The 25,354-nt window shown below is 37.8% G+C and overlaps 1 protein-coding gene across 7 annotated transcripts in view; it reads right to left on the reverse strand.

Moving 5' to 3' along the window:
- MIA2 (MIA SH3 domain ER export factor 2) overlaps window positions 1–21,932 on the reverse strand; it is a 35,495-nt gene extending 13,563 nt beyond the window's left edge. Inside the window, exons 1-18 of one of the 7 annotated variants that reach the window (XM_071557881.1) lie at window positions 21,644–21,932; window positions 20,057–20,190; window positions 18,721–18,807; window positions 17,264–18,401; window positions 16,592–16,651; window positions 13,733–13,948; window positions 13,482–13,582; window positions 10,388–10,519; window positions 8,110–8,131; window positions 7,916–8,004; window positions 7,477–7,548; window positions 6,683–6,793; window positions 6,310–6,381; window positions 5,808–5,912; window positions 2,301–2,423; window positions 1,556–1,679; window positions 716–762; window positions 450–540 (exon numbers count right to left, since the gene is read on the reverse strand). In XM_071557881.1, coding sequence (XP_071413982.1) covers window positions 450–540; window positions 716–762; window positions 1,556–1,679; window positions 2,301–2,423; window positions 5,808–5,912; window positions 6,310–6,381; window positions 6,683–6,793; window positions 7,477–7,548; window positions 7,916–8,004; window positions 8,110–8,131; window positions 10,388–10,519; window positions 13,482–13,582; window positions 13,733–13,948; window positions 16,592–16,651; window positions 17,264–18,401; window positions 18,721–18,807; window positions 20,057–20,190; window positions 21,644–21,758 — 2,839 coding nt within the window. In that variant the 5' untranslated portion in view covers window positions 21,759–21,932. Of the gene's footprint in view, window positions 1–449; window positions 541–715; window positions 763–1,555; window positions 1,680–2,300; window positions 2,424–5,807; window positions 5,913–6,309; window positions 6,382–6,682; window positions 6,794–7,476; window positions 7,549–7,915; window positions 8,005–8,109; window positions 8,132–10,387; window positions 10,520–11,454; window positions 11,607–11,884; window positions 12,321–13,481; window positions 13,583–13,732; window positions 13,949–16,591; window positions 18,402–18,720; window positions 18,808–20,056; window positions 20,191–21,643 lie in introns of those variants that run through there. The other 6 variants (XM_071557879.1, XM_071557882.1, XM_071557880.1 and 3 more) reach the window with 6 other exon arrangements.
- Window positions 21,933–25,354: the final 3,422 nt, after the last annotated feature.

Below are 25,354 nucleotides of genomic sequence, written 5' to 3' on the forward strand. Positions count from 1 at the left end.
CAGAGCAAGATGCTTTTAAGTTCAATTCTCCAAATGCAGTATTTTGTATTTTAGGAAGTATTGAGCTTGAAACCTTTACCAACTAACTACAATTAAGCTACCATTTTAACAGATAGTTTTAAAATTTAGATTACAACTCCATTGTTTCATGTCCAGAAATCATGTAAAGGAGGTATTATATATTTTCTAACAACACTTTGCCCACATATTTTAAGATTCTATAACTTAATAGCTACAGAACATTCCAGCACAGTACAACAAAATTTGCAACTTCCATTGCTTTACCTCTAAAATAATATACTTAAAATAGCTATGCAGCTTAAACAGAAATTTTGAAGATCAAGTACTTATGAATGTGAACAGTTTTTATGGAAAGTAATACAGCCTGTAACACCATTTTACAAAAGCAGCATCTTATTAATCTCAAAGGTAAAACAACATTTAACTACCTGTAAGTTCTCCTTTAGCTTTACTTTCATCAGACAGTTTTGAATACATTTGATCTCTTTCTGCTTCCATGGTCTTTAAACAAGCATTTAACTACAATCAAAATTCAAAAAGAGAGAGCATTTTAAGATTATTAGAAACTCTTTGCATGCAAGAATATCTAATTAAACATTAAAAGATGCTGAACTCTGATACTGATATTACCATAATTGCATATATTTCCTCTACTTTCCCCCCTTACATTCACAAGTTTCTTAAAATCACATACCTTTGCTGCATAGATCAATTTTTTTACAGTTCGTTTTTGCTCATCATCTGATGGAAAGAATAGAACAACGTGTCACATAAAAAGCACAAAAAGGTTTGTGACAGAGCTTCCTGCTATTATTTTGTTTTTCTACAAAAGCAACCCCAACATATCATGATAGGCACAGCACACCCTGGGGATAAAAAAAAAGCAGGGGACAGGGAGGAGATATGTCTGTATTGTAGTGCTTTGTTTGCCAATCAATCACAACTCAAGATTACTCATGTTAAAAGTAAGATCTGGAATAAACACTTTAAGTTTTACAGGGATGTGCCCTATGGGACAGTAAGCACCAGCGTAAAAAGAAGCTGCAGCAAGAAACAGGAGGAAGAAGGGCTCTTCTGTGCTGCTGTTTAAGGGGACCCACATCTACACTCATCCAATTCCGGTGCTACCACACTGCCTGCAACAAATAACTCCTGTGTAAGGCCAAAGCAGCAGAAATCAGGCTCCAAGGACCCACAGTGCTGGGAGGAGCTTGGCAAAGAAATGAAAGCAAGGTTTCAGCCTAAAAATGCCAGAGTCACCACTTAATACTCACACAGCCTAAAGTCATTCTGCAAGAGACTGAACACTGAGTCTTTACATAGTATGTATGCCATACACTGCTGAACAGTAGGATAGGTTGTTATTCCAGAGGTGTCTAAGCATCAGTTAACTATCCAACATGAATAATATTGGGAGAAGTTTAAATACCCAACTTATACAAAGCTAATATTTCAGCTTTTCTGCAAGTTTGTTGGTTCTGTATTTCTAAAACACCTATTAAGTATTTAATTTGGAAAGTTACAAAAACCATACCTAAGTGCTCTCCATTCTCTGTTTCACCCTTTATATCTGCATCCCAGTGATTGTCTTCAGTGTCATCATCTTCTCTTACTGCTGCACTCCAGTCTTTCATGTTCAGTATGTACTGTGTAAGTGACTAAGAAAAAGCCCATAAAAAACCCCATAAACAATAAAACAAATATAAGTAAGGAAATGTAGTTATCATTACAATTACTTTTCAGGATTTCTGTCCTTTACTTAGTTCCCTTAGTAGATTAAGTGAGCCCCATATACAGGCTTCTCCTAGATGTCTGATACTACTTTTTCTATCAAAACAGGTATCTGCAGGTCAAGAGGCATGTCCTTGTGAAGCATTTTCAGATAGACAAACATGCATGATTTTAGCAGGGCTTGTGTATGCAAGGTACAGAACTGCAAGAATACACACCCCACCCAGTTCTCATGATCTAAATTGGAAAAAAAAACCAACCAAGCAAAAACAAAAAGAAAAATCCAACTCTACCAGAATTGAAAGAGTTTTTCCTTATTTGTCATGCTGGCTTTCCAGGCTACCAGACTACTCCATTGTGCTGCTAAGCAATCTTTTTTTGCTTAGCAGAAAACAAGATCTTAGAGAATGGAGACAGCACACAAAAACTCAAAACATCTTAATGTATATTAAGATAAGGAGAAGTTATCAGGCTTTCTTGGAAGTCAGTAACTCAATGATTAGTATCAGTCTGAATAATTTGATTCAATGCTAAATGTAACAATTTACCTTGATTTGACTCTCTTTATTTTTCAAAACATCTTCTACATCTGCTTTAGACGATTCAAACATCTTTTTTTGTTCATTGAGTTCACTAAATCGTTCACCCCATCCTTCAGCTTCTTGTAAAAGCTAAAAAGGGAAATACCAGATTAGTGAGATTGTTTACTACAAACAAGAACCAAGGATGAGTAGTACTGAGCCTGTTACATGTACCATCTATACATAAGCAGAATTTAAACCTCTCACCTATCAGTAAGAATTAACAGAGACTACAAGACAGTCAAAAAGTTGAAAATTAAGACTTCTATGTTATTGTTCAGTTGCTTTAGCTGCTACAGCTATCCACTGTCATTAGTCATTATGATATTTTAAACATTTATAAGAATATAGAGTTAAGATTCCACTCAGTTTAAAAACCTTGATGTGACATAGCAATGAATATAAATAGTGGTAATTTGTGTAACAGCTACACTGGGGAATGGACAGAGAACAGTCCTGCCCGAATGCACACAAACACTTCTAAGTGGTGCCTTTGTCTTTTCAGCTTAGGAAAGGTCAGCAAAGTAAGGAAAAACAGGGAGCTTTTTAGACAGGTATTTAAACTCATGGGACTTGCAAAACTGTACTATTTCTCCAATTCTTCTCCATATGTCTTAAAGTAATTTTAAATTTTGTTCTAAAAAAGCTTCCCTGTTAATGAAAGTCACAGCAACTGTATGTAACTAATTGTGCTTAACTAAAAAGACAGGTTGCTCCCAAGGTTACATTTTGCAGACATTCCCTAATAAAATTTAATTTCACAACAGTACTTTACCACAGTAAAAGGATTAAAACACATATGCACCAGCCCATTAAAAAAACCAATGTAACATATTTACTAATTAAACCATGTCTTTATATTGTTAGAACAAAATTGAACTGATAGAAATTTCTGTTATGACAAAACATACACTACAACATGGCATAAAGTACAAAAAAATTGTCTTCACAGTCTGCCAAAAGAGTATTGGTTAAAGTTGCACAACAGACAATCAGCTTAAAGGCAGTGAATGCACAGAAAGGATTCACCAGGTTGAGCAATGAGAACGTAACAGCCAGTCATACTAAAAATAAAACCAGAAAATGATAGTTAAACACAAGAACTGCTGTGCAAAAGGACAAGCAAGCCTGAACACTACTTATCAAAGATAAACTAGAAGGCGTAAAATAAAAGGTACATGACTTGAATTGGATTACCATACACTGCCCCTTGGCACACAACTGCACTTTGCAAGCAGCAAAAGCCACATGTGAATTTGCAGCATCATGCGAAGGACATCTTAGGGATTAGAAGACACACACAGACAACTACTTCTATCATTAATGTTCATCCACAAAGGGAAGCTAAGCTTTAAGAGAGTCCTTCTTCATGAAGCCCAAGAGAAAATAAACTTACATGTCTTTATATACCTGTAAGAATTACAATAAACAGCAAGGATATGCAATAAGTTAAAGCAATATATATTTGTAATGCTCCTGAAGGAAAAAAAAACCCACCAAAGCACAGGAGTTCATTAACAGTTCCCTTGTGCCACCTAAAAGGCCCATTGCTCTCTCTGACACATCATAAACCTGAAACAGCACATCTGTTATAATGTTTAAACTGTGATTTGCCAGAAGATTATGTTCCATTAGTGCAAATGGACAGAGGAAGAAAGTACTCAAGTTTCTGTGAACAAGTAACACCTTTGTTACCTTTGAGTTTAAGTGAAATTCCATCTTTAAAAAAAAAGTAAGAAAAAAATAAGAGGGATATGGATATCCTAATACAACAAACTAACTCACATGCTTGCAACTACCTCAGAAAAGAGAACACACATAGGCAAAGCAGGTATTATCTCTATTTATACAATATACATATATGTTCTCAAATTACTAAAAACTGCAACAAAGATCAGTTAACAAAAAAGTGTAGTAATTAATTCTAAATAATAGGGTTAAGGAACTACATATACTTGGGTTATTTTATCTGGAAGGAATACAAACAACATTTTTCTTCATCTAGAAACATGGCACTTAAACCCTGGCAGTTGTTTTTACTGACTTTTTTCCCCCCTAGTTTTGCTTGATATAAAATGATTACCTGTGAAATGTAGGGTAATTGCCGACACTTGGTTATTACCTTTCTCTAAGTATTACTTTTTAGTAAAATGAAAAAAAGAGATTCTTGCCACACACACAAATAATTGGACTATTTCTGTTTGAACCCAAGAAATTACCAGAAAGGAAAATAAATAGAAAATCCCTCCCTATTAAAACTTTGTGTATTTCCTCTTAAAATTGGTTACATAAGAACACTGTCACATTTGAAATAAAGCACTGAGACCAGACTCTTTCTCCTCACAGAAACAAAGAGGATGTATAGATTAGACAAAAGACTCCTGAAAAAAATAATTCTCGAGCAACTTCATCTCACAGTGACAACACCCAAATATACTGCCTCTCCACTCAGAGCATCTAATACATTTGTCTTCCTTTTTTTTCCAAACATGTACTCCTTCTAGAATTAGAGAAAAAGCTGAAGTTTTATTGATACCAGAGTTATGCAGAACTGAAATATTCCTCCTGCAGAAAATTTTCTGTTTCCAGTAACCTTTTTTCCCCCTGAATCACTAAGTTTGATATACTCAATGTTTTCAGAGAGAGGACTAAAGCACTCCCCATGTTTCTATAAGACTGCTAAAAAGCAACAGGCCTGTACTCCTACTCCCACCACTACTCCCTCCCCTGCAAGATACCTATCAGGTTACTCCCCGGACACCAGAGAGATCATCAGTCAGTCAGGAAAATAAGAATATACCAAATAAAAACACAACAAACCATCCCCAAAACATTTTTCAGAACATTAAATATTCAGAACAAATATCTGTTTGTTAGAAGAGACAATGAGTAACTTCACTGTAGAACTGCCTGTTGCACAGGGCAACTACTGCACCTGCTGAACATTTTAGAGCAACAAGTATTCTTTGGGATCTGGCCATGGCACTGAGGGTTTTTTGTTCCTTACCTGTGTTACTTACATGACCTTCCACTAATACATCTACAGCAGTATTACAGGTAAGACTTTTGCCTGCTTTTTGCAATTTCTCAATTTCTTTTGGTTTTTTTGGATAACACATAAGAATTTTCTCTCTGTCGAGATTCATAGCTGTGGACTTGCTCAAATATTTCTGCTTTCCTCCAGGCCTCAGCAAAATTCTTATTAGGCTTTCATTATCACATGCTCTCTTTCCACTGAACTCTATGCAAGTTTCTCCACAAACTATTAACATTTCTTTTAAAACAGGACTACTCTAGACAGAGTTATTCCAACATAAAATAAGTTTAAAAACTGTGTCCTCTTCCTCATTCCACTTACTAGAACACACAAGGGGTATAAACAAGCTTGTTGAGGATGAGTTCCTTGGAGAAACCATATTTATGTAGTACCGTAAGACAATACAGTATTTCTAAGAATAACTAGGCAGAACCTACCTGTTTCTCACTTTCCTGGAGATGGCTGTTTTCATCTACTGCATCTTGAAGAGATGTCTTGAGTCTCTCTGTATTAATCTGATATACTTTTAGAGTTGACTTGGCCTAAGTGAAATAAAATACATGTTGTTTAAATGGTATAGGCAAACATGTAAGTGGGTCCACGATGGTATTATTGGACTATTCTTAGGTTTTCCAGCTGTGCTATATATTTATCCTCACATCAGGTTTTACTGATTGTGACTTTGCAACCCTGTGTATTGTGGACTACGAAGACAAAGAAAAGATAAGGTGACTACTTCTCAATAAATGCCAATCACTATATAAAAATAAAACTGGCTCAATCAAGTCGCACCAAAGTACTAAGCTGTGTACAAAGTCTTTTGGTTTACACAACATATTATTTCTGCACCCTGAACATAAAAAAATTAGAACCAGTACTACATGAAGAATAGAGAAATTACAAAGGTTTGAAAACAGCAACTATGAAGAGTAGACATACCTCATCAATTTGTGACTGGATAGATTTTTCTTCATTCTCTAAAGACTCTGCTCTCTCCTGAATCTCTGCCACCTGAAAATTATTAGTTGTCATATAGTTTCTTTGACACATCTGACTGAAAAGGTCTAGGCAATTAAAATAAAATTATTTTAATTTTCAAACTGAGGAAGTTCCACTGCCAAATCAGTAAAAACAGTTTATATTTTCCTTTATGAGTGTAATTGGAATGTAATGAGGGGAGACAAAATGGAAAATGTGATTTTTGTGTCAAAACATACACAGACAATGGTTTGTCTGCTCCACAGAGACTTTTTTACTGTGGGAATTTTTTTTAAATTAATAGTAACAAAATCAGGATTCTACTTATTCTTACCAAGGTATCAATTTCTGATTGCTTAGATTTTTCTTCTTCCAATTCTTTTTCCAGATTCTCTATTTCCTGGTTGAGTTCCAAATTTGACTTGTTCAGTTTTTCATGCATTTCCTAAATCAAGTTGTTTTGACATTTAACAAAACATTTTATATTAATTACATTTGAAAAGAAGTATGTTTTAAATATGACAGCAAAGTACATTTAACAAATTTCAGCATATCAAGTACTCTAGACTCTTGTATGTTAAAAAAGCCTGGAAGAATTAGCTCCACAGGATCTGACATGCAGAATGAAACAAATGTGTTTGCTTTTTGGTTATACAAATTTTATAGAACCTATTAGGTATTTGATTTACTTTTTTACAAATATATTCTCAGTTTGGTGGACATAAAACATGTGGCCATAATTTTTCTTTACAACTCTGATCCAGTACCCTATAAAACATATTTGATCAGATGGGGAAAAAAATTTCATGTACTGCTCTCTCTCCTAGAAACAGGAACAACTCACTTTTAAAAAATTATTGTCCAATATGCCATTTATTCTACGTCAATCATTTGTAATGGAATTGTTAACAAAAACTTCTCCTAATTTAAATGCCTTGATTTTATGTAATTTTCAGTAACTCAAAACAATTAAGTTGGGGGGTTTTGGGGTTTTCTCTGGGAGATTTTACCACTGTTTTTAGCTGCTGGAGCTTTTCTTAACATGAGCTTTTCTATTTATTATGAGCAGGATTTTCCTAAAATACTGTCTTAAATTATAGAAATAACAATTTCCATTTATCTTTTCACCTCAAAAAAAGATGTGTCTGTTGATTCTTTCGTAATGTTACCATCCTTCAGGGACAATTCTAAATCTTCAAACTGCAAAAGAATTACTTTATGTCAGAATGCATGTAAAGAATTTATTAAATAGTAGCATTAGTTTATGATGCTCTAGTCTGAAACACAGCCACCATGTAAATATGCACAAATGCACCTTGCTGGAAATCAAGAAAGCCAACTAGATCACCCCAGCGACATAAACCAAAGACATTTTAAAGTTGCTTCCAGTGAAATATACTCTATTAAGAGTTAACACTTCAATTGCTCTTAAAGGCACCATGAGAAAAAGGCATTTTAAGAGTAACTTTATAAGCTTTAAAACATCATACTTTTAGAGAAGTTTAATGCTTCACTTGATTGAATCTATTTCTGTGACACAACTAAAAGAATAAATGAAGACCATTACCTCTTTTTTGCAAACACTGAGTTTTTCAAGAATTTTGCATTTTTCATCAATTAGTTCAGCAATTTTATTGGCAAGCTGTTTTTCCCTTCCTGAAAAGAGAAATAAACTTAAGTGGTAAAACATCCAAACAGTTAAAGGAGAAAAAAAAGGAATAAAGTAATACTCCAAAGAAATAGTATGAAAAATAAGCTTACCTACATAAAGTCGACTTCTAACCTGAAAAAAAAGAATAAATACTGAAAATTATCAATTACTCTTGCATAGTAACAGAAAACTCATCTTTTAAGCTGTGGTTCCATGATCAGTTTAACTACGGAACTTAAAAAAGGGATATAAATACAGGCTGCTATTAAAAATAGGCAGTCATATCCTCTGCTCTGACCCTCACTATGTCTGTGTTTGCCCTGTCCTTCTCCCACTCTTTGATCAGAGAGAAGGGAAAGGAGGTTGGTTTTCACCTGGATCATTTTAATAACACACCCCTGTACAGTCCCCACATAACCACGACTGATAACACAAAATGGTAGTGGTCATGCACAGTCAAAAGAGTGGGAAAGGGGAGAAGACGGAAGCTCCACATGCCAGCTCAGAATTCCTACTGGGAAAAAAGCCTCCTCACATTGTAACACAGAACAGCTAGAGCTGCAGTAAGGGTACTACATGATGGCCATCCTGCCCAGATGCAGCTCAGTGGGAATCTGCCATGTGAGGTCTAGTGCCCTAGAACCAAAATCTACCACAAACAGCCTGTGCAAGAGATGAGGAACCTGACTGGACCCACAAAAACATTACAGCACAGCCTTTCTCTCATGGCTGGGCCTCGATCATGTGCCTGTGTGATAATGGCGCCCTCAGATCCTCCTTGTTTCCTCCTCATTTAAAGCTATAGGATGGCCAAGGAGTCCAAGCAACAAAAAAGGGGAAGAAAGTCAGCAGTATACTTTTATCTCTCATCCCCAAAACCAAACCCCATTACTGTTAGGCAGCCATCAAGTCCTCAAAGACTGGTCAGTGCAGTTCTAAGCATGGATGACTGAAAAATCAGTAACTTCTGTGATATCTAATGCGTTAAGTGACATGCAGGAGGAAAACAACACCAGAGCTGCTGCTTGTGTGATTTCAGTTGAAATGCTTTTTGTATAATCTAAAGGGATGCTGCCAGAAACAGAAAGTATTATCCAAATTATAGTTACATTAACTTACACACAGATCCCCTTACAGACAATCTGTTAGCTGAGGTTAGAACGCTAAAATGCAGTTGCTCACATCTGAAAAACTAAATGGCCTTGCAACCTATCTTCAAACCTGAGCATTGTTCCACCTACAACTAAAATCACAGTCTATTTGAGAGTATGCAAAAACTGGGGAGAAATTTAAATACTGCGTTATGGATACCAACTCCACTGCCTTAGTGGGGAAAGTATGGTAGGCAGCTGTTACTACTCAGGTCCTTACTTACAACAGAAGAAAACCATTACCTCAAAAATATAATCTGATTTGTGCATTAAAAGGTTTCATTATTGCAGTTCTCAAAGTCATCAAATTACTGCTTACAACCAGCATGCAATAAAATTGGTTCAGTGTTCCAATGTTCCAGGAAACAGAGTCAAGGTCTCTGTCCAGTGAGTTGTAAAATGCCTCCCTTGATGCTAAACCACATAGATTGCCACAGAAATATCAATACACACAGTAATACATACACCCTAGGGACAACAGTCACTCAGGACATGTCTGAACACTTACTGTCTTGACAAAACAGACTCTTCAGTTTCTCTTTTGGAGGGATTCTAAATTCAATCATAACAGCATTATATATATGAAGCATTATGTATCTTGAACAGGGTAACAACTTCAATGCAAACTGTTAATGTACTCTACATATCTGCACATAACTTGTTTACTCTGCTGGTTTTGTCTGGGACAGAGTTAATTATCTTCACAGTAGCTGTGTTTCGGATTTGTGCTGAGAAGAGCTGGTAAAACATATATGTTTTAGTTATTACTGCTCAGTGCTTACACACAATCCAGGACTTTTCTGCTCTCACCCCACCCCACCTGTGAGGTGGCAGAAGCTGGGAGGGGACATGGCCAGGACAGCTGAACCCACCTGACCAGAATGATATCCCACACCATATGGTGTTGTGCTTTGCACATAAAGCTGGGGGAAAGAAGGAGGAAGGGGGGCATGTTTGGAGTTTGTCTCCCCAAGTAACTGTTATGCGTGATGGGGCCCCTGCTCTCCTGGGGATGGCTGAACACCTGCCTGCCCATGGGAAGGGGTGAATAAATTCCTTGCTATGCTTTGTTGTGTGCATGGCTTTTGCTTTCCCTATTAAATTGTCTTTATCTCAACCCATGAGTTTTTTCACTTATACTCTTCTGATTCCTTCCCTTATGCCTATGCAGAGGATGGAGTGAGAAAGCAGCTGTGTGGTGCTGAGTTGCCCTCCAGGGTTAAACCACAGCACTTACTGACTGGTAACTTCTGTACAGGAACAACAGAATTGTAAAGGCTCCAACAACACCGGCACAAATCACTATTTCCCATGGGAAACCATACAGATCATAGCCTGGCCTCACATCTTCAGGCAGTGAAGCCACCACCTGAAAAATAAGGTAAAAAACTTCATCTAAAGGGGTTAATATTTTCAACAGAAATAGACATTACAGGTTGACTTAATTTAGTTCCAAGGCTTCTACATATATTTTTTCCCAAAAGATCTAAGAAAATGGTTAACAGAAACATTTAATTTTTAAATTATACATTTACCAAGTGAGTAAAAAAGAAGAACAAAGCTCCAAGATATGGCAATGAGTAGATAAAGCTCTGAAAACTTTTCCTTCCGAATGTACCAACTGTAACACAATAGTGGAATGGTTTTGGTTGGAAGGGACCTAAAGGATCATCTAGTTCCAACCCCTCTGCCATAGGCAGGGGCTCTTTCCAAAAGACCAAGTTGCTCAAACCCCCTGGAACACTTCCAGGGCCGGGACATCCACAGCTTCTGTGGACAACTTGCTCCAGTGTCTCACCACTCTCTCAGTAAAGTCCTTCTTCCTCTTTTCTAATCTAAACCTTCCCTCTTTCAGTTTGAAGTCATTCTCCCTTGTTCTATCACTCCATGCACTTGTAAAATGTGCCTCTCACAGTGTTCTTGTAGGCCCTTTAGGTACTGAAAATTTACTATGGTAAATTCTCTAAGTTGTCTACACGTTTCACAGCTGGAAGAATCAATACTAGTATTTCATCATTTTCTGGTAGAAAAACCTGTTCAACCAACCTCATGCTAAAATAACATATTGAGCACGTCACTGATTTAACGCATTTTAAACACCTGACTACACTCACACTCAACTGGTAAACGGACCTCACTGTTTGCGCACAGATACGCCAAGCTCAGTGCAGCTCACATTTACTACACGTGACCCGTGCAGAACAACACGTTACTGTGCTGGACAGTTCGATTTCTGCCCGGCCTGAGCCACCCACCACCGCCGCTGCCCGAGACCGCGGGCCCCGCAGTCACCGCCTCACTCACGCTGCGCGCCCTTTCCCAGGCCAGCCCGCAGTAGCGCCGGGCGCTGTCCCGCAGCTCGGGCCACGTTCCGCCGGTGTCAGTGCCGGTGTCGCTGCCGGTGCCCGGCCCGGGCTCCCCCGCCGCCATCTTCCCGCGGGCGGCGCGCGCCCTTCCGGCCGCCGCCTGACAACCGGCCCGTACCACCGCGCCGGGAGGGGCCGGGACGCGCCACTGCGGCTGCGGGGAGCGGAGGGGGGACGGCACGGCCCCCAGGACTGGGACCGGGACCGGCACCGGCACCGGCACCGGCTCTGCCCGCCCGCCCAGCGGCGGCTCCAGCGCCTCTGCCCACAAGGGCCGGCAGCTCCCTTGCTCCCGTCCTGCGGCACCGACGTGGCCCCGCGGGAAGCCGCTCCTGTCCCTGCCTAAAGTTACGCGCAGGGAAACTCACCTCCCGCGCTGCGCCCGCGGGCTCCATGTGCGCCCGAGTACCAGCGGGGGCTCCCAGGGAAACAACTCCCGGAGAGGCCCGGTAGCCGCGGTGCGCTGCCCGCTGTACCTGCTGTGCCCGCCGTGCCTGCCCCCGGGGCGGGGGCGGGGGCGGGGGGAGGGGGCCCGGGGCTTCCGGAGCTCACCCGTGAGGGGACGGGCCCCGCCGCACGGCCAGGGCTACTTCACCTCGTTCTCTGTGTTAACTAACTCTTTCTTTTCTTTTCTTTTCTTTTTTCTTTTATTTTCTTTTTTCTTTTATTTTATTTTTTCTTTTCTTTTTTTTTCCTTTCTTTTCTTTTTTTTCTTTTTTCCTTTCTTTTTTCTTTTTTCTTTTTTCTTTTTTCTCTTTTCTTTTCTTTTCTTTTCTTTTCTTTTCTTTTCTTTTCTTTTCTTTTCTTTCTCTCTTCCTTCCTCCCTCCCTCCCTCCTTCCCTCGCTTTCCTCTCTCTCTTTCCTCCCTTTCTCCCTCTCCCTCCCTTTCTCTCCCCCTTTCCTTCCTTTCTTTTCTTTCTGTCTTTTCTTTCCCTAACACGTGCCAACTCAACTCTCAGTGCAGGGTGTGTGACCTGCTTGTGCAGCAGGTACCACCTAAAGGGCAGGGAGAGGTGGAAGCAACTTTTTTTTAACTGTATCAAGCCCTGCAAGAAGGAGTTTGGCCGGAGCAGTGAAGTGTCAGTGTGCACTGCAATCCAGTCTGGGGCATGAGAAACAAAGCCCTCAGTTTTCGTAATCATAGGCTGCAATTCAACCATATTCTGTGTAAGTACACAGGAAATCAGGAACAAGTTTACGTGGTTCTTAAGTTACCCAGTCTAAACAAAGCTAACCCAAGGCACCAAAATTAAGTTTACCATATAGCACTTTACCCAATACTTTTTTGTTTAGAGGACACACTGCAACACCATCTACCTTTTCTCTCTGTCATTGTTGTGTCTTGTGCAGTTCTGTCCCTTAAGGCTCACCTTCACTCTGCCCTTTATTTTGATATTTAAGACATTCCCATAGCAATAATAGCCCCATTTTGTATTCTATATATTTGCTCAGAAAAGTATTTTAATGCAATTGCAAACTATGGGAATATTTGGGAATCAAGTATTTGAAAATGTTTTTAAAAGACAGACAATGAAAGTATTCTGGTTATTTTAGTAATCCTAACCCAAACTCTTAAGTTCAAGCAAATTTAATCAGTACTGTCATGGGAGCTACAAAGAACTATTATTTTCATTTAAAACACAAACAAACACACTCAAAAATTTAAAAACACCACTGAGGTGTCTCCTGGCTCTTTGAAAAAACCCCCCACACCGTAAGTTATTAAGGTTCTGCACTGCAGATAACAGAGGCAGATGAGCAGCAGCTGACCTGACCTTTTCTTGTGCTATCTTTGTCTCATTTGGCATCAGACAACCCTGGGAGCAAGGAAACTGTAGAGGGTTTATTTAAAAGGATTTTTTCTTTGTTTTTTCTCTTTTTTTAGGAGCTTCATTGCTGAACATAACCTGTAACTGGCTTAATTTTGCACTAATGTCAATGCTGTATCAGAGAAAGATTTCTTACCTTCCTGACAATACTCATCACTGCTGACAACACAGAATTCATCAACTCCCTGATCTCCAGAGCATTCAAGCACAGAAGTATCTGATACATCCAGCCTCCTTCTGGTTTGATCATAAGGGGGGAGAAAAAGAAAGAAAGAGGTTTTACATCACAATTGTTGGCTTCATATAATTCCAACTGGTTTTTAGTGGTGTGAGGTTTTTTAATATTGCAAATTTATTTTCCTTACAATTAAGAAACTTAACACTTACCATTACTTGGAACATAGTTCTGGATGGCATCTGAGGAAGGTTTTTTGATATCAAATGTGGAGTCAGATACAGAACTATCCATTTTTATTTCAGAATTTACTGAAGCAATGGCTGTTGTTTCTGAATTTTGGTCAATGTCATGTTCACTGTCTACAGCTACATTCGTTTCATCTTCTTTCTCTGGTGTTTCTTCTAGTAGCTTTCTTCTGCCTACTCCTGCAGATAATGGTGAAGGGCAGTCATGGTTATTTTCAGAGGATACACACACATACTCCTGTAAGATACTAACGTCTACAGAGATTGAAATTTTTTTATTTATGTTTTTCTCAAAGCTAAACACTAAAGTACACACTAGAGTAAATTTGCTATAGAGTTAGGATTTAAGAAATTATTTAAGAAATATTATTCAAATAATGATCTCAGGGTTTACACAAAACGTGTGTTGTAATAATTCAGGTTTTGATAGATAGCCTATGGATTGCCTGGTCAGGGTTAGTCGATCTCTTTCTTATATCCAAATACAAGAGGGGCAGGCTTTAGAAGGAGAACAGTTTAAAAATGCCATGTAGGACTAAAGATTAATTAATTCCCACAAGATAACAACCCTCACTGCAAAATACAAGGAACCACAGTCACGTTCATGCAGAAGTAGGACTGACCAGTAGGACTGACCAGTAGGACTGGCTGCCCCAGTTTTAATCACTTGGCTTAAATTGCCTGAGGCCAATAAAATAGTGCTTTCAAAAAAAAATGCACACTTTGCTTACCCACAAAGAAAAAAAATAAAATTACAAATTGTTTAATTTAATTTTATGCTTCAAGACAGTAGGCCAAAGATCTTCATTACAAATAGTCCAGTAGTCAAAATTCAAGATAATTGGTTCTTAAACTGATGCCACTATATTAACTCAACCTCTATTATCGGATCCTTAAAATATCATAAATCAATCATTAACTGGTATGAGTTAGGCTCACTATCTTTTCATTTTAAATCACCAGAAGGAGACAGCATTGTATCTGTTGTATTTTTTTCTGCAAACAAAAGATAGTTTGTTCTTGCTAAATCACTGTTAGTGAAACATTAGTCTAGTAACTTTAGCTGCAATTTCGGCAGCACACTTAATTGTATAGCAGACAAAAGCTCTGCCAGCTCTAGAAGAACATGCCTTTTTTCTGTAAATTTTCCCTGTCCAGCTTCAAAATTGTGTCCTTTTTGTGCAGAGACAATGATCTGTTCCCTCTTCATAGTATTAAGTTGAGTAAGCTGCAATTTCATAATGAATCTTTTCAAATTGCTGGTGCAGCTGCAACACTTTGCTTCACTTGCAGAGATGCTCTAAGGGTTGCTTAACATCCTGTTTTAACCTTAAATAAAATGGTTGGAGTGTAATTTATGGGTTTGGTAAATATGTTTATCTTACAATATTTGCCTGGTTTTTCTTGGTTTTTGGAACATGAACTTTGTCTGCCCTACTGTGATTTTGCCAATTTCTGTTTTTTCCAGTATTTTTCCCAAAATGCCAGGCTGTCCTTCTGCAAATTTTTCTTTCATGGTTTCTAAATTGATTTTACCATTTTCTGCTCCTTCTCCACATTTAGTAGTAAGTTCTCTTCTTCAGATTCCTTTTCCCTTAACTCCATCTCATTCTTCTGTACAATATTTAAAAATACTAGTCCTAGCATCACTTATATTTTCATTAAGTTTTTTTGACAAAACATGTATACTTAGACTTTTTTTGACAGGTTTAGTTATTACTTTTGCTAAATATACTGGCAAAGAGCCCTGCCAGTCTGGTAAAAATACTACTGGAACCCTTTCTGCTAGAATATAATTGCCATTATTCATATTTCTGGACTTTTACTCTCTGATTCTCAGATTGTTTCTTTTTTCTTTTCCTCTCCTAATTCGTTTTAGTGGCTGCATTTTTTTTTTCAGTATCATCCGTCTTTTTGGTTACAACAGTATCTTCTTTTTCAACATATACTCTGTCAGCCAGGTTTATGAATGAGCAACCCCAGGTTGTCGGGATTTAATGAAGCTGGTTTTGTTTGTTTGTTTGTTTTTTAATAGCAGTCTGACTTTCTAGTTTGAGGCTTTTAGGAGACATTAGCTGTGGGGGGTTTTTCTTTAAAAATGTTTCTAATTTAGAGAGCTTCTAGGGTAAAAGCTCACATTCAGTCAGACTAATATCACATGACTTTTGCTTTAATTTTCAGTAAGTTTTCTTTATAAATACTCCTTTGAACTTGGATTCAGCTGAAGACTTTGGTATTACTTTGCCTTTTGAAGTAGACTTTGAGGATGACTTCCAAAACTTGAATCTATTTTCTATGCTTTTGTATCTTGCATTGTAATAATGGCTTGAATGGATGGGCTTAAATCTAAAGATACAGAAGAATATTTTCTTCCACTATATCACAGGTGATTGTTATATTTCTTTCTAAGATTGTGATTAAGATTGTCCATTCTCTGGTACCAGAGGCTTATTTTGGGAACATGAACCTTTCGCGTTACTCTAGTACATCACTTTTCTGATGGTGTTGCACGTTTATAGGAATTTATTCTGTTGGTTGCTTCTCTCTGACAAGCTATCAATAAGTGCACCAAGAGCTGTCCAGTCTTCTATTAGCTTGGTAGATTCTGTTGTAGTTTTTTTCCTCCACTGCCCTGTTTATCACTGGTAGCTGAAGAGAAAGATCGTTGTCTTTGGAGGAACCTGCATTACTGTTACCTGATTCTTTATGTTTAACCTTCTGTTTTGAAGTGCCTCAGTTTCTTTTCCCTGTGGTATTTAATCAAGGCTTTACCAAGGCCTTTAAATTATGGAATCTTAGTAGTTCTCTGTAAGCTGTTTTTACCTTCCATTGTGAAACTCCACATGTCTTCCAAATGGCCAGTTTCTTCAGAAGTTTTGGTACCTGTTAAGCCAAAGCCACTAGATGAGGGGTGAGGAGAGAAAGGTTGGTCTGGAGTCAGTTCTTGGGATTCCCCAGATTTCTGATCATGTTCATCATTAAAAATATCCTGACTGAAATCTTTGATGTTATTTTCATAAAAACCCAGTGGGTCATTTTTATTCTCTGGTTTGTGAATTTTCTCTTTTACATCACTATCCATTTTGAAATGGCTTTTGGATGCTGAATTTAGTTCTACATCACAAACTTTGACTGGTCTGTCCTTCTCGTGTGTTTCCAGACTAAGACTTGGTTCACTGTCACATGTGGTCTGCTTGATGCTCAGATGATTATTTGCAGTTCCTGGTAGTTCCCCAGAACCCTGCTCTTGCTCTTCTTTGGCTGTTGAACTCCAAAACTTCAGTATGTCTGCAAAATGACTAAAAGAGAAGAAATGGCTCTGTTCTTCAGCTATGTCAGGCTTTTCTTCTGTATTTTTTATGTCTGAGGGATCGTAATTCGGAGGTAGGCTAGGAGAAGAAATCTGATCTGATGTAATTGATTCATGTCCCTGTTGATTATCATATGTGTCCATATTATAATTAATAAAACTATTATAGATATTTGTATACCAACCTGACTGGGCATGTCTGCTTTCTGACTCCTGAGCTCTCTTTTCAGCTCCAGTGTTTTTCAGTAGTGGGCTTTCTGATACCAAGTCTTCTGAACTGTAAGGCTTGATTAGCTTTTCTTTGTCACATGTTAGTGTATCAAAAGATAACTCTGTGCTATTTGAGGTGCTTTTGGTGTCATTAAGAGTATGTACACTTGGTGGTATCTCCCCAGAATTTGGCCTGTTAATGTGTGAATCTATTATTTCTTGTGCATAATTCTCTTTATCTTCATCTGTCACTGCTTTATCTGTCCCTTGTGTTTCTTCATCCATGTGTGATTCTTTCTGGTCTAAAGTCTGCTCTTCCTCATTCTTATTTGCTTCATTCTTTGTTTCTCCACTTTTCTGGTCCTCTGTAGCAAGTGTATCTTTCTCAGCATGGCCAAAATTAAGAACATCACTTAAACCCAAATTAAACCAATTTGAGTTGGATTCTTGGCTTTCACTCTTGTCTTCTTCTGACAGTAACTCTGTGTCTGGTGTTTCCTGTTCAGTATTGGAATGCTCAGGCACACCAGAAACATCATGGATTTGTAGATCATTTTTTTCTGATGCCAAATCTACATCTTCGTTCCCTTCACCAAAATACAGAAAGTTTGTAAGTCCACCTTGAAACCAACCAGGTGCTGGGGTTTCTTCTTCCTCCTCATGTTGTGGTTCCCATAAGGCATTTTCATCTTTTCCCACTATTTTTTTGCCTTGGTATTTATTTTCTTCTGAATATCCAGTAATGTCTTTTAAGGGTTCTTCATCATTTTTACTTTCTGTGGTGAACCATCCTGAAATCCAACTAGACTGAGTTTGAATGGGTTCTAGTGGGAGACTGTTTTGCATTTTTGGCTCTTCAGTATCATCTTTTCTAACCAAATTTTCTTTAACAGACTCCTGAGTTTGAGATTCCTCAGAATCATTTTCAGAAACTGATTCAATTCTTTCTTTATTTTGCATGGAGTCTTTTCTATAATTTAAGGCTTCATTTTCCTGCAGATTTGGTTCTGCATCAGACAATGAGTGTTCACTTTCTTTGTTGTGGTCATATAATGTGCTATCTTCATTTTCAAAAACATTCTTATCTTCATGAAGACAAAGGAAATCAGTTTCCTAAAAGAATAATACTAACTTTTAAAATGTTTTAATGTGTAATTTTCTATAGCACTCTGTAGCACAGCAATCTATATTCTCATTCTTTCTGTATAGTTATAACTTTACACAAAGAACTATAATTATATTATCCCTAAGGGTTCTAGATCATTAATTATATAAAAAATTTAGAGGACAATAAACATGCAAATGGAGAAATTGTAAAAACACATGTTTTGAATTAACTGGAATAAAATATGGCCGACATTTGAATTTCTACCGGATATTAGATTTTCAATTGCTGTAAACTACCTTGGAAAATCTGGTGATTTTGGTTTACCTTAGTGAGCACTTCAACTTCTTCTCCAATAAAAACTTCCTCAACCTTCACAGTGTCTCTTGGGAAATATCCAAAATCCTTTCCTTTCTGTAAAAAATATAAAAGGAATGAGAGCACTTAAACTTCAGTGCTAAATATGTTAGGTGCTTGCATGCGTTCTAGAAACGTATGGATGAACAATAAGTTTATAGAATTGCCCCCCATCACCTTTGTTCTCTTTCATCAGAAGATTGGCTTCACAGGAATGTTTCACTTGCTGTTTCAGGAAGCAAGGGGAAGTATATTACTCCATATTACTATTTTCTGTATTATTTTTATAAATGTGTTTGTGCAGGCCCAAGGTAGTAGCCTTAATACTGTTTCATCTGAAGACAGTGTTGTGTGCACAGATGGTCACAACCAGCTCCTACTAAAACTGGATGCAAATTTCCCATTGTCTCAAGCAGGAGAAAAATCATGCCTTAAAAGCTAATGACCCATAATAAGTTACAAGAAAAGTAGGATATGACATTCAGGTACAAGCAACTGTAGAGAAAATGGCCATGAAGATGGCAACACTGCAGTAAATAAGTTAATGGTAATGGCCAAAAGAATCAAGTAAAGGTCCTTCTGGCCAAGAAACCAAGCACGGGCTTTACATCGAATCATTGCAGGCAGCCTTTAGTGGAGGAATACATCCTGGAATGCAAGGAATAGTGAGGTACCTGCAAAGATGCTCCCAAATGAAATAAGGGAGACAGAATTTCACTGTTAAACAGTAAATGTGATAGACCATTTAGAAAAAAAAAGTTTACCAGTATGTTCTATTTTTAAAGCACTTACACAGTTTTACAAGCAGTAAAACTTTATTTGCATCAATGCATCTATTCCTTTTAAATGGCTGTTTCAACTTTGTTGTCAATTGTTCCAAATCATTGAATATGCCTGATAACTTCTCTGGGAACTTTCCTTAGGCACTGAACTGTGAAGTCACATCCCGGTACTGGATCTCTTACCTGCAGACCTACAGGTAGGAACCTGATCTGATAGAGCTGAGTGTTTTTAAGGGAACCAGATGAAATCATTACAGCCAAATGAAAAGATGAAGGAGACAGAAAACTTGTATTCTGATCTTGACTTTGTTTCTCCATGAGTGATCTTTGCCAAGATTTGATTTTCCCTTCCTATATAAAGATAACAACAGTGACCCAGTCTCCCAAATACTGTATTCATCTGTGACTGGTTAATGTTACAAGAGACGGAAGATCCTTAGAAACAAGCAGACTGCAGTTGTTATGCTATTATTACACTTTCTAAAATATTTATAGGGAAAGTCTTTCACATTTGAAGTACTTACACTTCCTGTCCACAAGTTTTCATTTTTCCTGGAAAGTTTGGAGTATACCATTATCTCTTCCCCTGTTTTGAAGTTAAGGTACCGGCAGTCAGGCCCTAAATAGTCTGTAGTGGCTTGAACTCGGCTCATTGCCTCTGGAATAATATATAGAAAAAGAAGAAACAAGTTAATATACCACCCATTTTGTCTGAAGTCAGGTTACTAAAGAAGTCTGATATATATTATGGCAAACATTTTCATGTATGTGCTTTGTTATGTTATCATCAAGTGGAAAGCAGCTAATACAAAAAGCAGCCCTATCCTGTTTTCTTTCCTATTTACTGCAGTCCTCAAGGGGAAAACTCTTGTCCTATATAGACATTTTCCAGTGTTTGTTCAGCCGGTGTTTCAGTGCTTAAATGTGTATGCAGAATTAGCAAATTCAGCTCTTAAAGCCAGATCTAAACAGCTAAAAAATATTTCCCAAGCATATTTTTAATTTTATATTTCAGAAATTCTAAGTTAAATCTAGTATTATTTCAGACATTTTGTCATCTATTTTGCATAAATCTATCTTATGAAGAAAATAAGTAAATATAAACCTTGAACACATTGTTAAGACCAAAGTTTTCAATTCAGTTTGAATTATTTTAGATTTTCTTTTCTCCACCTCTGTCTCCCCACAGAAACCACTACTGATGTATTCTGGTCAGTTTGGAGCCCATTCCACATGCTGTTGCACAAAGATAGACATCTCAGTATATCCAGAACCCACTGAAATTGGTATGGATCCACAAGAAAATAAAAATCCATCAGCAAAGGAAATCTAACGTCTCTTCTACTTCAGGAAATACTGCCCACATTGCAAATACAGCCCTTAAGGCTGCCAAACCAACAGAAACAGCTTCGAAACAGCTTCAAGGATGATTATGACAGTTTCACAATGGTAATCGATGGATAATAAATGGGGCATTATTTGCCACTGCCCACTTGTGATTCAGTGTCTCTGCCTCCTGCAGAGCTATTTAATCCTCAGGAACTACATAATTAGTTACAGCACCTACTTCATGTTAAAGAAATAAAAATAAGTAAAGAGGATATATTAACAGAGTGTTTTGTAAGAAGGATTTAAAAAAAGTCCCAAACCAAACAGTTTGCTTACAGTAGAAAAAAAGGGGGTTGCAGAGTAGGCTATGAATGTACTATAAACACATGATAAAGGATCTTCCTGCTCAGATTAAAGCCCGTTTTTATTTTATTTATATATATATTTTTAATTGTATTTTATACCTGTAAAAATGAGCTAAAATACTTTAAAGCTGTTTTATACTGCTGATTTTGGGGAAACCTGAGAAAAAGTAGGTAATCAACAGCATTTTTACTGAACTTTGATCTGTATATCCTTACACAACAATTCAGCCAGTATGTTTTTTCCTCTTTTTGTTTTAAAAGTTTAGGCCTATTGCTTATAAACTCAGTATATTAACAACAAACATTTGCTATGGCTACTCATTTTGAGCCTGTTTCATTGTTAATTTCGGCAATATGATTTGTGATAGCTGTATATACACCACAAACACCTTCGGAAAAAAGCAAATTTTTACTTACTCTCACATTCCGGATCACCACACTTCTTCCATTCTGAAAGTACCTTTGTACTCTGCACACTTGCTGAAAATGAAATTACTAACAACAGAATTCTCTGCTCAAAGATCCTTGACATTTTAGATTAAATCCAGAATGCACTGAAACTGTGCAAACTGCATAGATGTGTGGTTAGCAAGAATATTCTACATTATTTTTCTTAGTCTAACACACCATTGCAAGTAAGCTTACAATCTTATTTTCCCTCTCTTGTCTGTTTAAACAGAAGTACACTACGCTAACCTGCTAACAATCTGCAGAGTCAGGAATCCTGATTATACACATGCATTAATAATTAACTATGTTCTGATAGCTAGGCTGATGTTTTGCATACAAAGAAACTAGTTCTGGTCACATCAAAATTTAGCCTCTCTCAGATAGATTCTTCTGAGTTTGTAGAAGATTGTGCTTGGGAAAATTCAACAGGTGTTGTATATTATGATTCTTACTGGATTATGAATTCATTTTTAATGTACATCTTTCATCTGATTTTAAGATGGTGTGGGATGATGACTGAGAAGCCAGGCAAGGGCTAAGACAGCCTACTATCTACAGCCTGCACCACAGACCTTCTACATTATCTTTGCAAATGGAGTTCTACAGACCTGACGTCGAGAAGAGATGAGCTGGCCAAAGGAGGAGGTCTTGTCAGGGCTCTGAAGAGCTGAACAGAACAAAGTCATATGACCAGAGCTTTGAAGGACACCGTGGCCAAAAAAGTAACTTTTGCCTTATTAAAGGTTATTTAAATATTAAAATGCATATCCTACATATGCTAGTAAGATTAATGAAGTATATGTTACTACATACATGATAATATTAGTCAACCCTTCACCTAGATTATGCTACATGTAAAACAGGAGGAGGAGAATTTGACTGTACATAAGGAGGGCAGAATTTTCATGTAGTTAGCAGGAAGGCCCCAAAAGACCTTGGAGTCACTTTGTGGGGCAGTCTGTTCTGCCTCTTCACAAGCAGGGATGCCTGCATGGAGGCTTCTGTGTAGGATTATCACCCAGGCTAACACCGTGTTATTGTTATTGTTAGAGCTCCATCAATGTTAGTGCATTTATCAACAGCAATCCCAAATCTGTGTTTTTGTTCTTTCAATGAACAGTACTATGTATGAATCTGGGACAGTAAAGGTTCTTATTGAACACAACTGGACCCATAATTTTGGTTTGGCAAACTGCACTATTCATGAATCTATGCTTGTGAAAGCTCTTACTGAACATGACCAGACCTCTACTGCCAAATTCATTGTAACCATAAATTAAGCCCAGACACATCCAGACTCTCTGATTTTTAAGGACCAGTTGGAATGCAGGGGATAATTTTCTGCCAAACTTTTCTGCTCTTAGCAGATGAACTATCAGCTTTGTGGTTATACTGACTTGCATGATTGCTAATATTGCTCCTGACAGTTTTCTAGCTTTTTGTTTTTTGTTGTCGTTTAATAGACTATTTTGTGTGCACTGACACATTTTAGATACTATGTAGCTGGTCACTGGGCACTCAATTTTTTTCCCACATACTTTTGGATCTTTCTCATGCACTAGATGAGCAGTACAATCTTTTAGCATGGGGAATACTTGCTCAACTTTAAAGTCTTCTAAAGGTGCTTGGCAGTTTACAGGCTCATAAGACAACTAGAATATCTATATGCTATCCCTACATCATCTATCACAGAGCACTATAGCAAAGCTAAGTAAAGGACATCTCCTGCTTTGAAAAGAATACCCTGTTTCTTGGCAACCTATTATCCAATATGGCGTTGTAGGTTATAAATAATGTTTTCTCAAATACAGGTTATGCTTTAAATTAATTATGCAGGGAGTTGTACACTGATTATATAGGTGTGAAGTTGTGCTATAAATGAAATCTTGCAGAGAATCATACAAAACCATGTTGGAGGGGAACCTCAAGGATCGTCTGGTCCAACCTTTCTTTGCAAAGTATGGTCTAGGTTAGATGAATCTTAAGTGTCCAACATTGGGTGATATCTTCATGGGGAGATTATGCCAATGTCCAGTTGTTCTCATTGTATGGAAAATTTTGCTATTCTATCTGATTGGAATCTCCCTTGGATTAACTTGAACCCATTTGTGTTTTCCATGTGACTCTTTGTAGAAAAGGGAATCTCCATCTTCTTTGCATTAGAAGCAAGCTTTGCTTCAAAGGGTTTACATTGTTGTCCTGCACTTCTTTGATGATCTAAACACAAAATATCTTACCTACAAAAAAGGCTTCCCCTTTTCCTTTCCCACTCTCTTGCATGAGGAAGTCTCTTCCCTGCTTGCTCGATAGCACCCCAAGAATCTGCATTCCTTCCCAATCTGATCTTTGTTATCATATGGTTCCAAGTAGGCCTGCCACTGCTTCAGTCCTGAGCATGACTCATGCAGAATTCACTGTTTTCTCTTTCCCCAAACCTAAGCTGTATCCTACTTGCAACAGTTTCCTTTTTCTCCTGCTCTGTAACGCAAACCTGCCAGACACTGGTGCTTAGTCTACTGAGACAGCAAATAGAGGGCCCCAAGCAAGCCAGGGTCAGGTTAACCAGCAATGGCTTGCAAACAAAAACATCACAGCAGATGACATGTCCTCTGGTTGCAATCTAACACTTTGGCCCCTTCCTTTGCCACATGACCTGGTTGTCAGACAGGCCTATCCTATGACCTAGTACAGCAGCTGCCTCTGCTGTTAGGTAATGCACCAGGGAGCCTTGTGCACCAAGGGAAATACACTGGAGATAAACACCACCCAGTCAATCCTGACTAGCATTAATGCTGCCCCATCCCCAGCAACAACGTTCTCTCTCTTGGACCTTGTGTTGCTTAGGGGGACAGTGATTTGGGACCTTCCCTGATGTCCTCTAAAATCATCCATAGGATGTGAAAGGAGAGAAATGAAATGCCAAGCAGCTAAAAGATGACAAATGCAAAGGAAGCTGCTAAGTAGAAAAGTAGGACAGTTTTTTTGTTTGGTTGGGTTTTTTTCATTCCCAAGTCTCTACAGGACAGATTGGCAAGAAGGAATATACAAGACATTTATATTGGAGCAACTGTCTATATCCTAAGTATCATAGAAATTAAAAAAAAAAAAAGAGAACATTTTTATCCAGCTGGTCAGAAGTCTTTCACAGTCTTGCACACCAAACATGGAACATGGGACAAAACCCAACAATGGGCCTAGAAAGGTTAACAGTCCCTTTTTGGGCCTGGCAATATGGAGCTCATTCACCTAATAATGGAAAAGTCAGGTATTCTGACACTTTAATTTACATACTTAAGCAGGTTTATGTGGGAGAACAATTAGACCCACACCTTGACATCTGCACATTATTACTGTATTTGTGAAAATAGCTCTAAATAACTGACTTCAGTTTCCTATGGATACTCAAACTTAGTCTCAAGTCTTTACATAAAGGTAAAATAATAGCTCATCTTAGATACTTAGTTAAATCCACATCTGAAATTCTCAAGTTATTCTGGGCACTGCTCATTGTGTAGCTTAGTCTCAGCAACCATTCTTCAAGGCTTAAATGCTGATGAATGCTGCTCTGATCTCTGCTCTTACTTTTTCCTCTAGTAACTTCAATAATAAATCATATTTATATCAAATGTTTTCTTCTGGGTGCAAATCCTATACTTGCATATTCTATACAAGCATAAC

The sequence above is a fragment of the Pithys albifrons genome, chromosome 6, assembly GCF_047495875.1.
Source record: "Pithys albifrons albifrons isolate INPA30051 chromosome 6, PitAlb_v1, whole genome shotgun sequence".
Classification (NCBI taxonomy): Eukaryota; Metazoa; Chordata; class Aves; order Passeriformes; family Thamnophilidae; genus Pithys; species Pithys albifrons.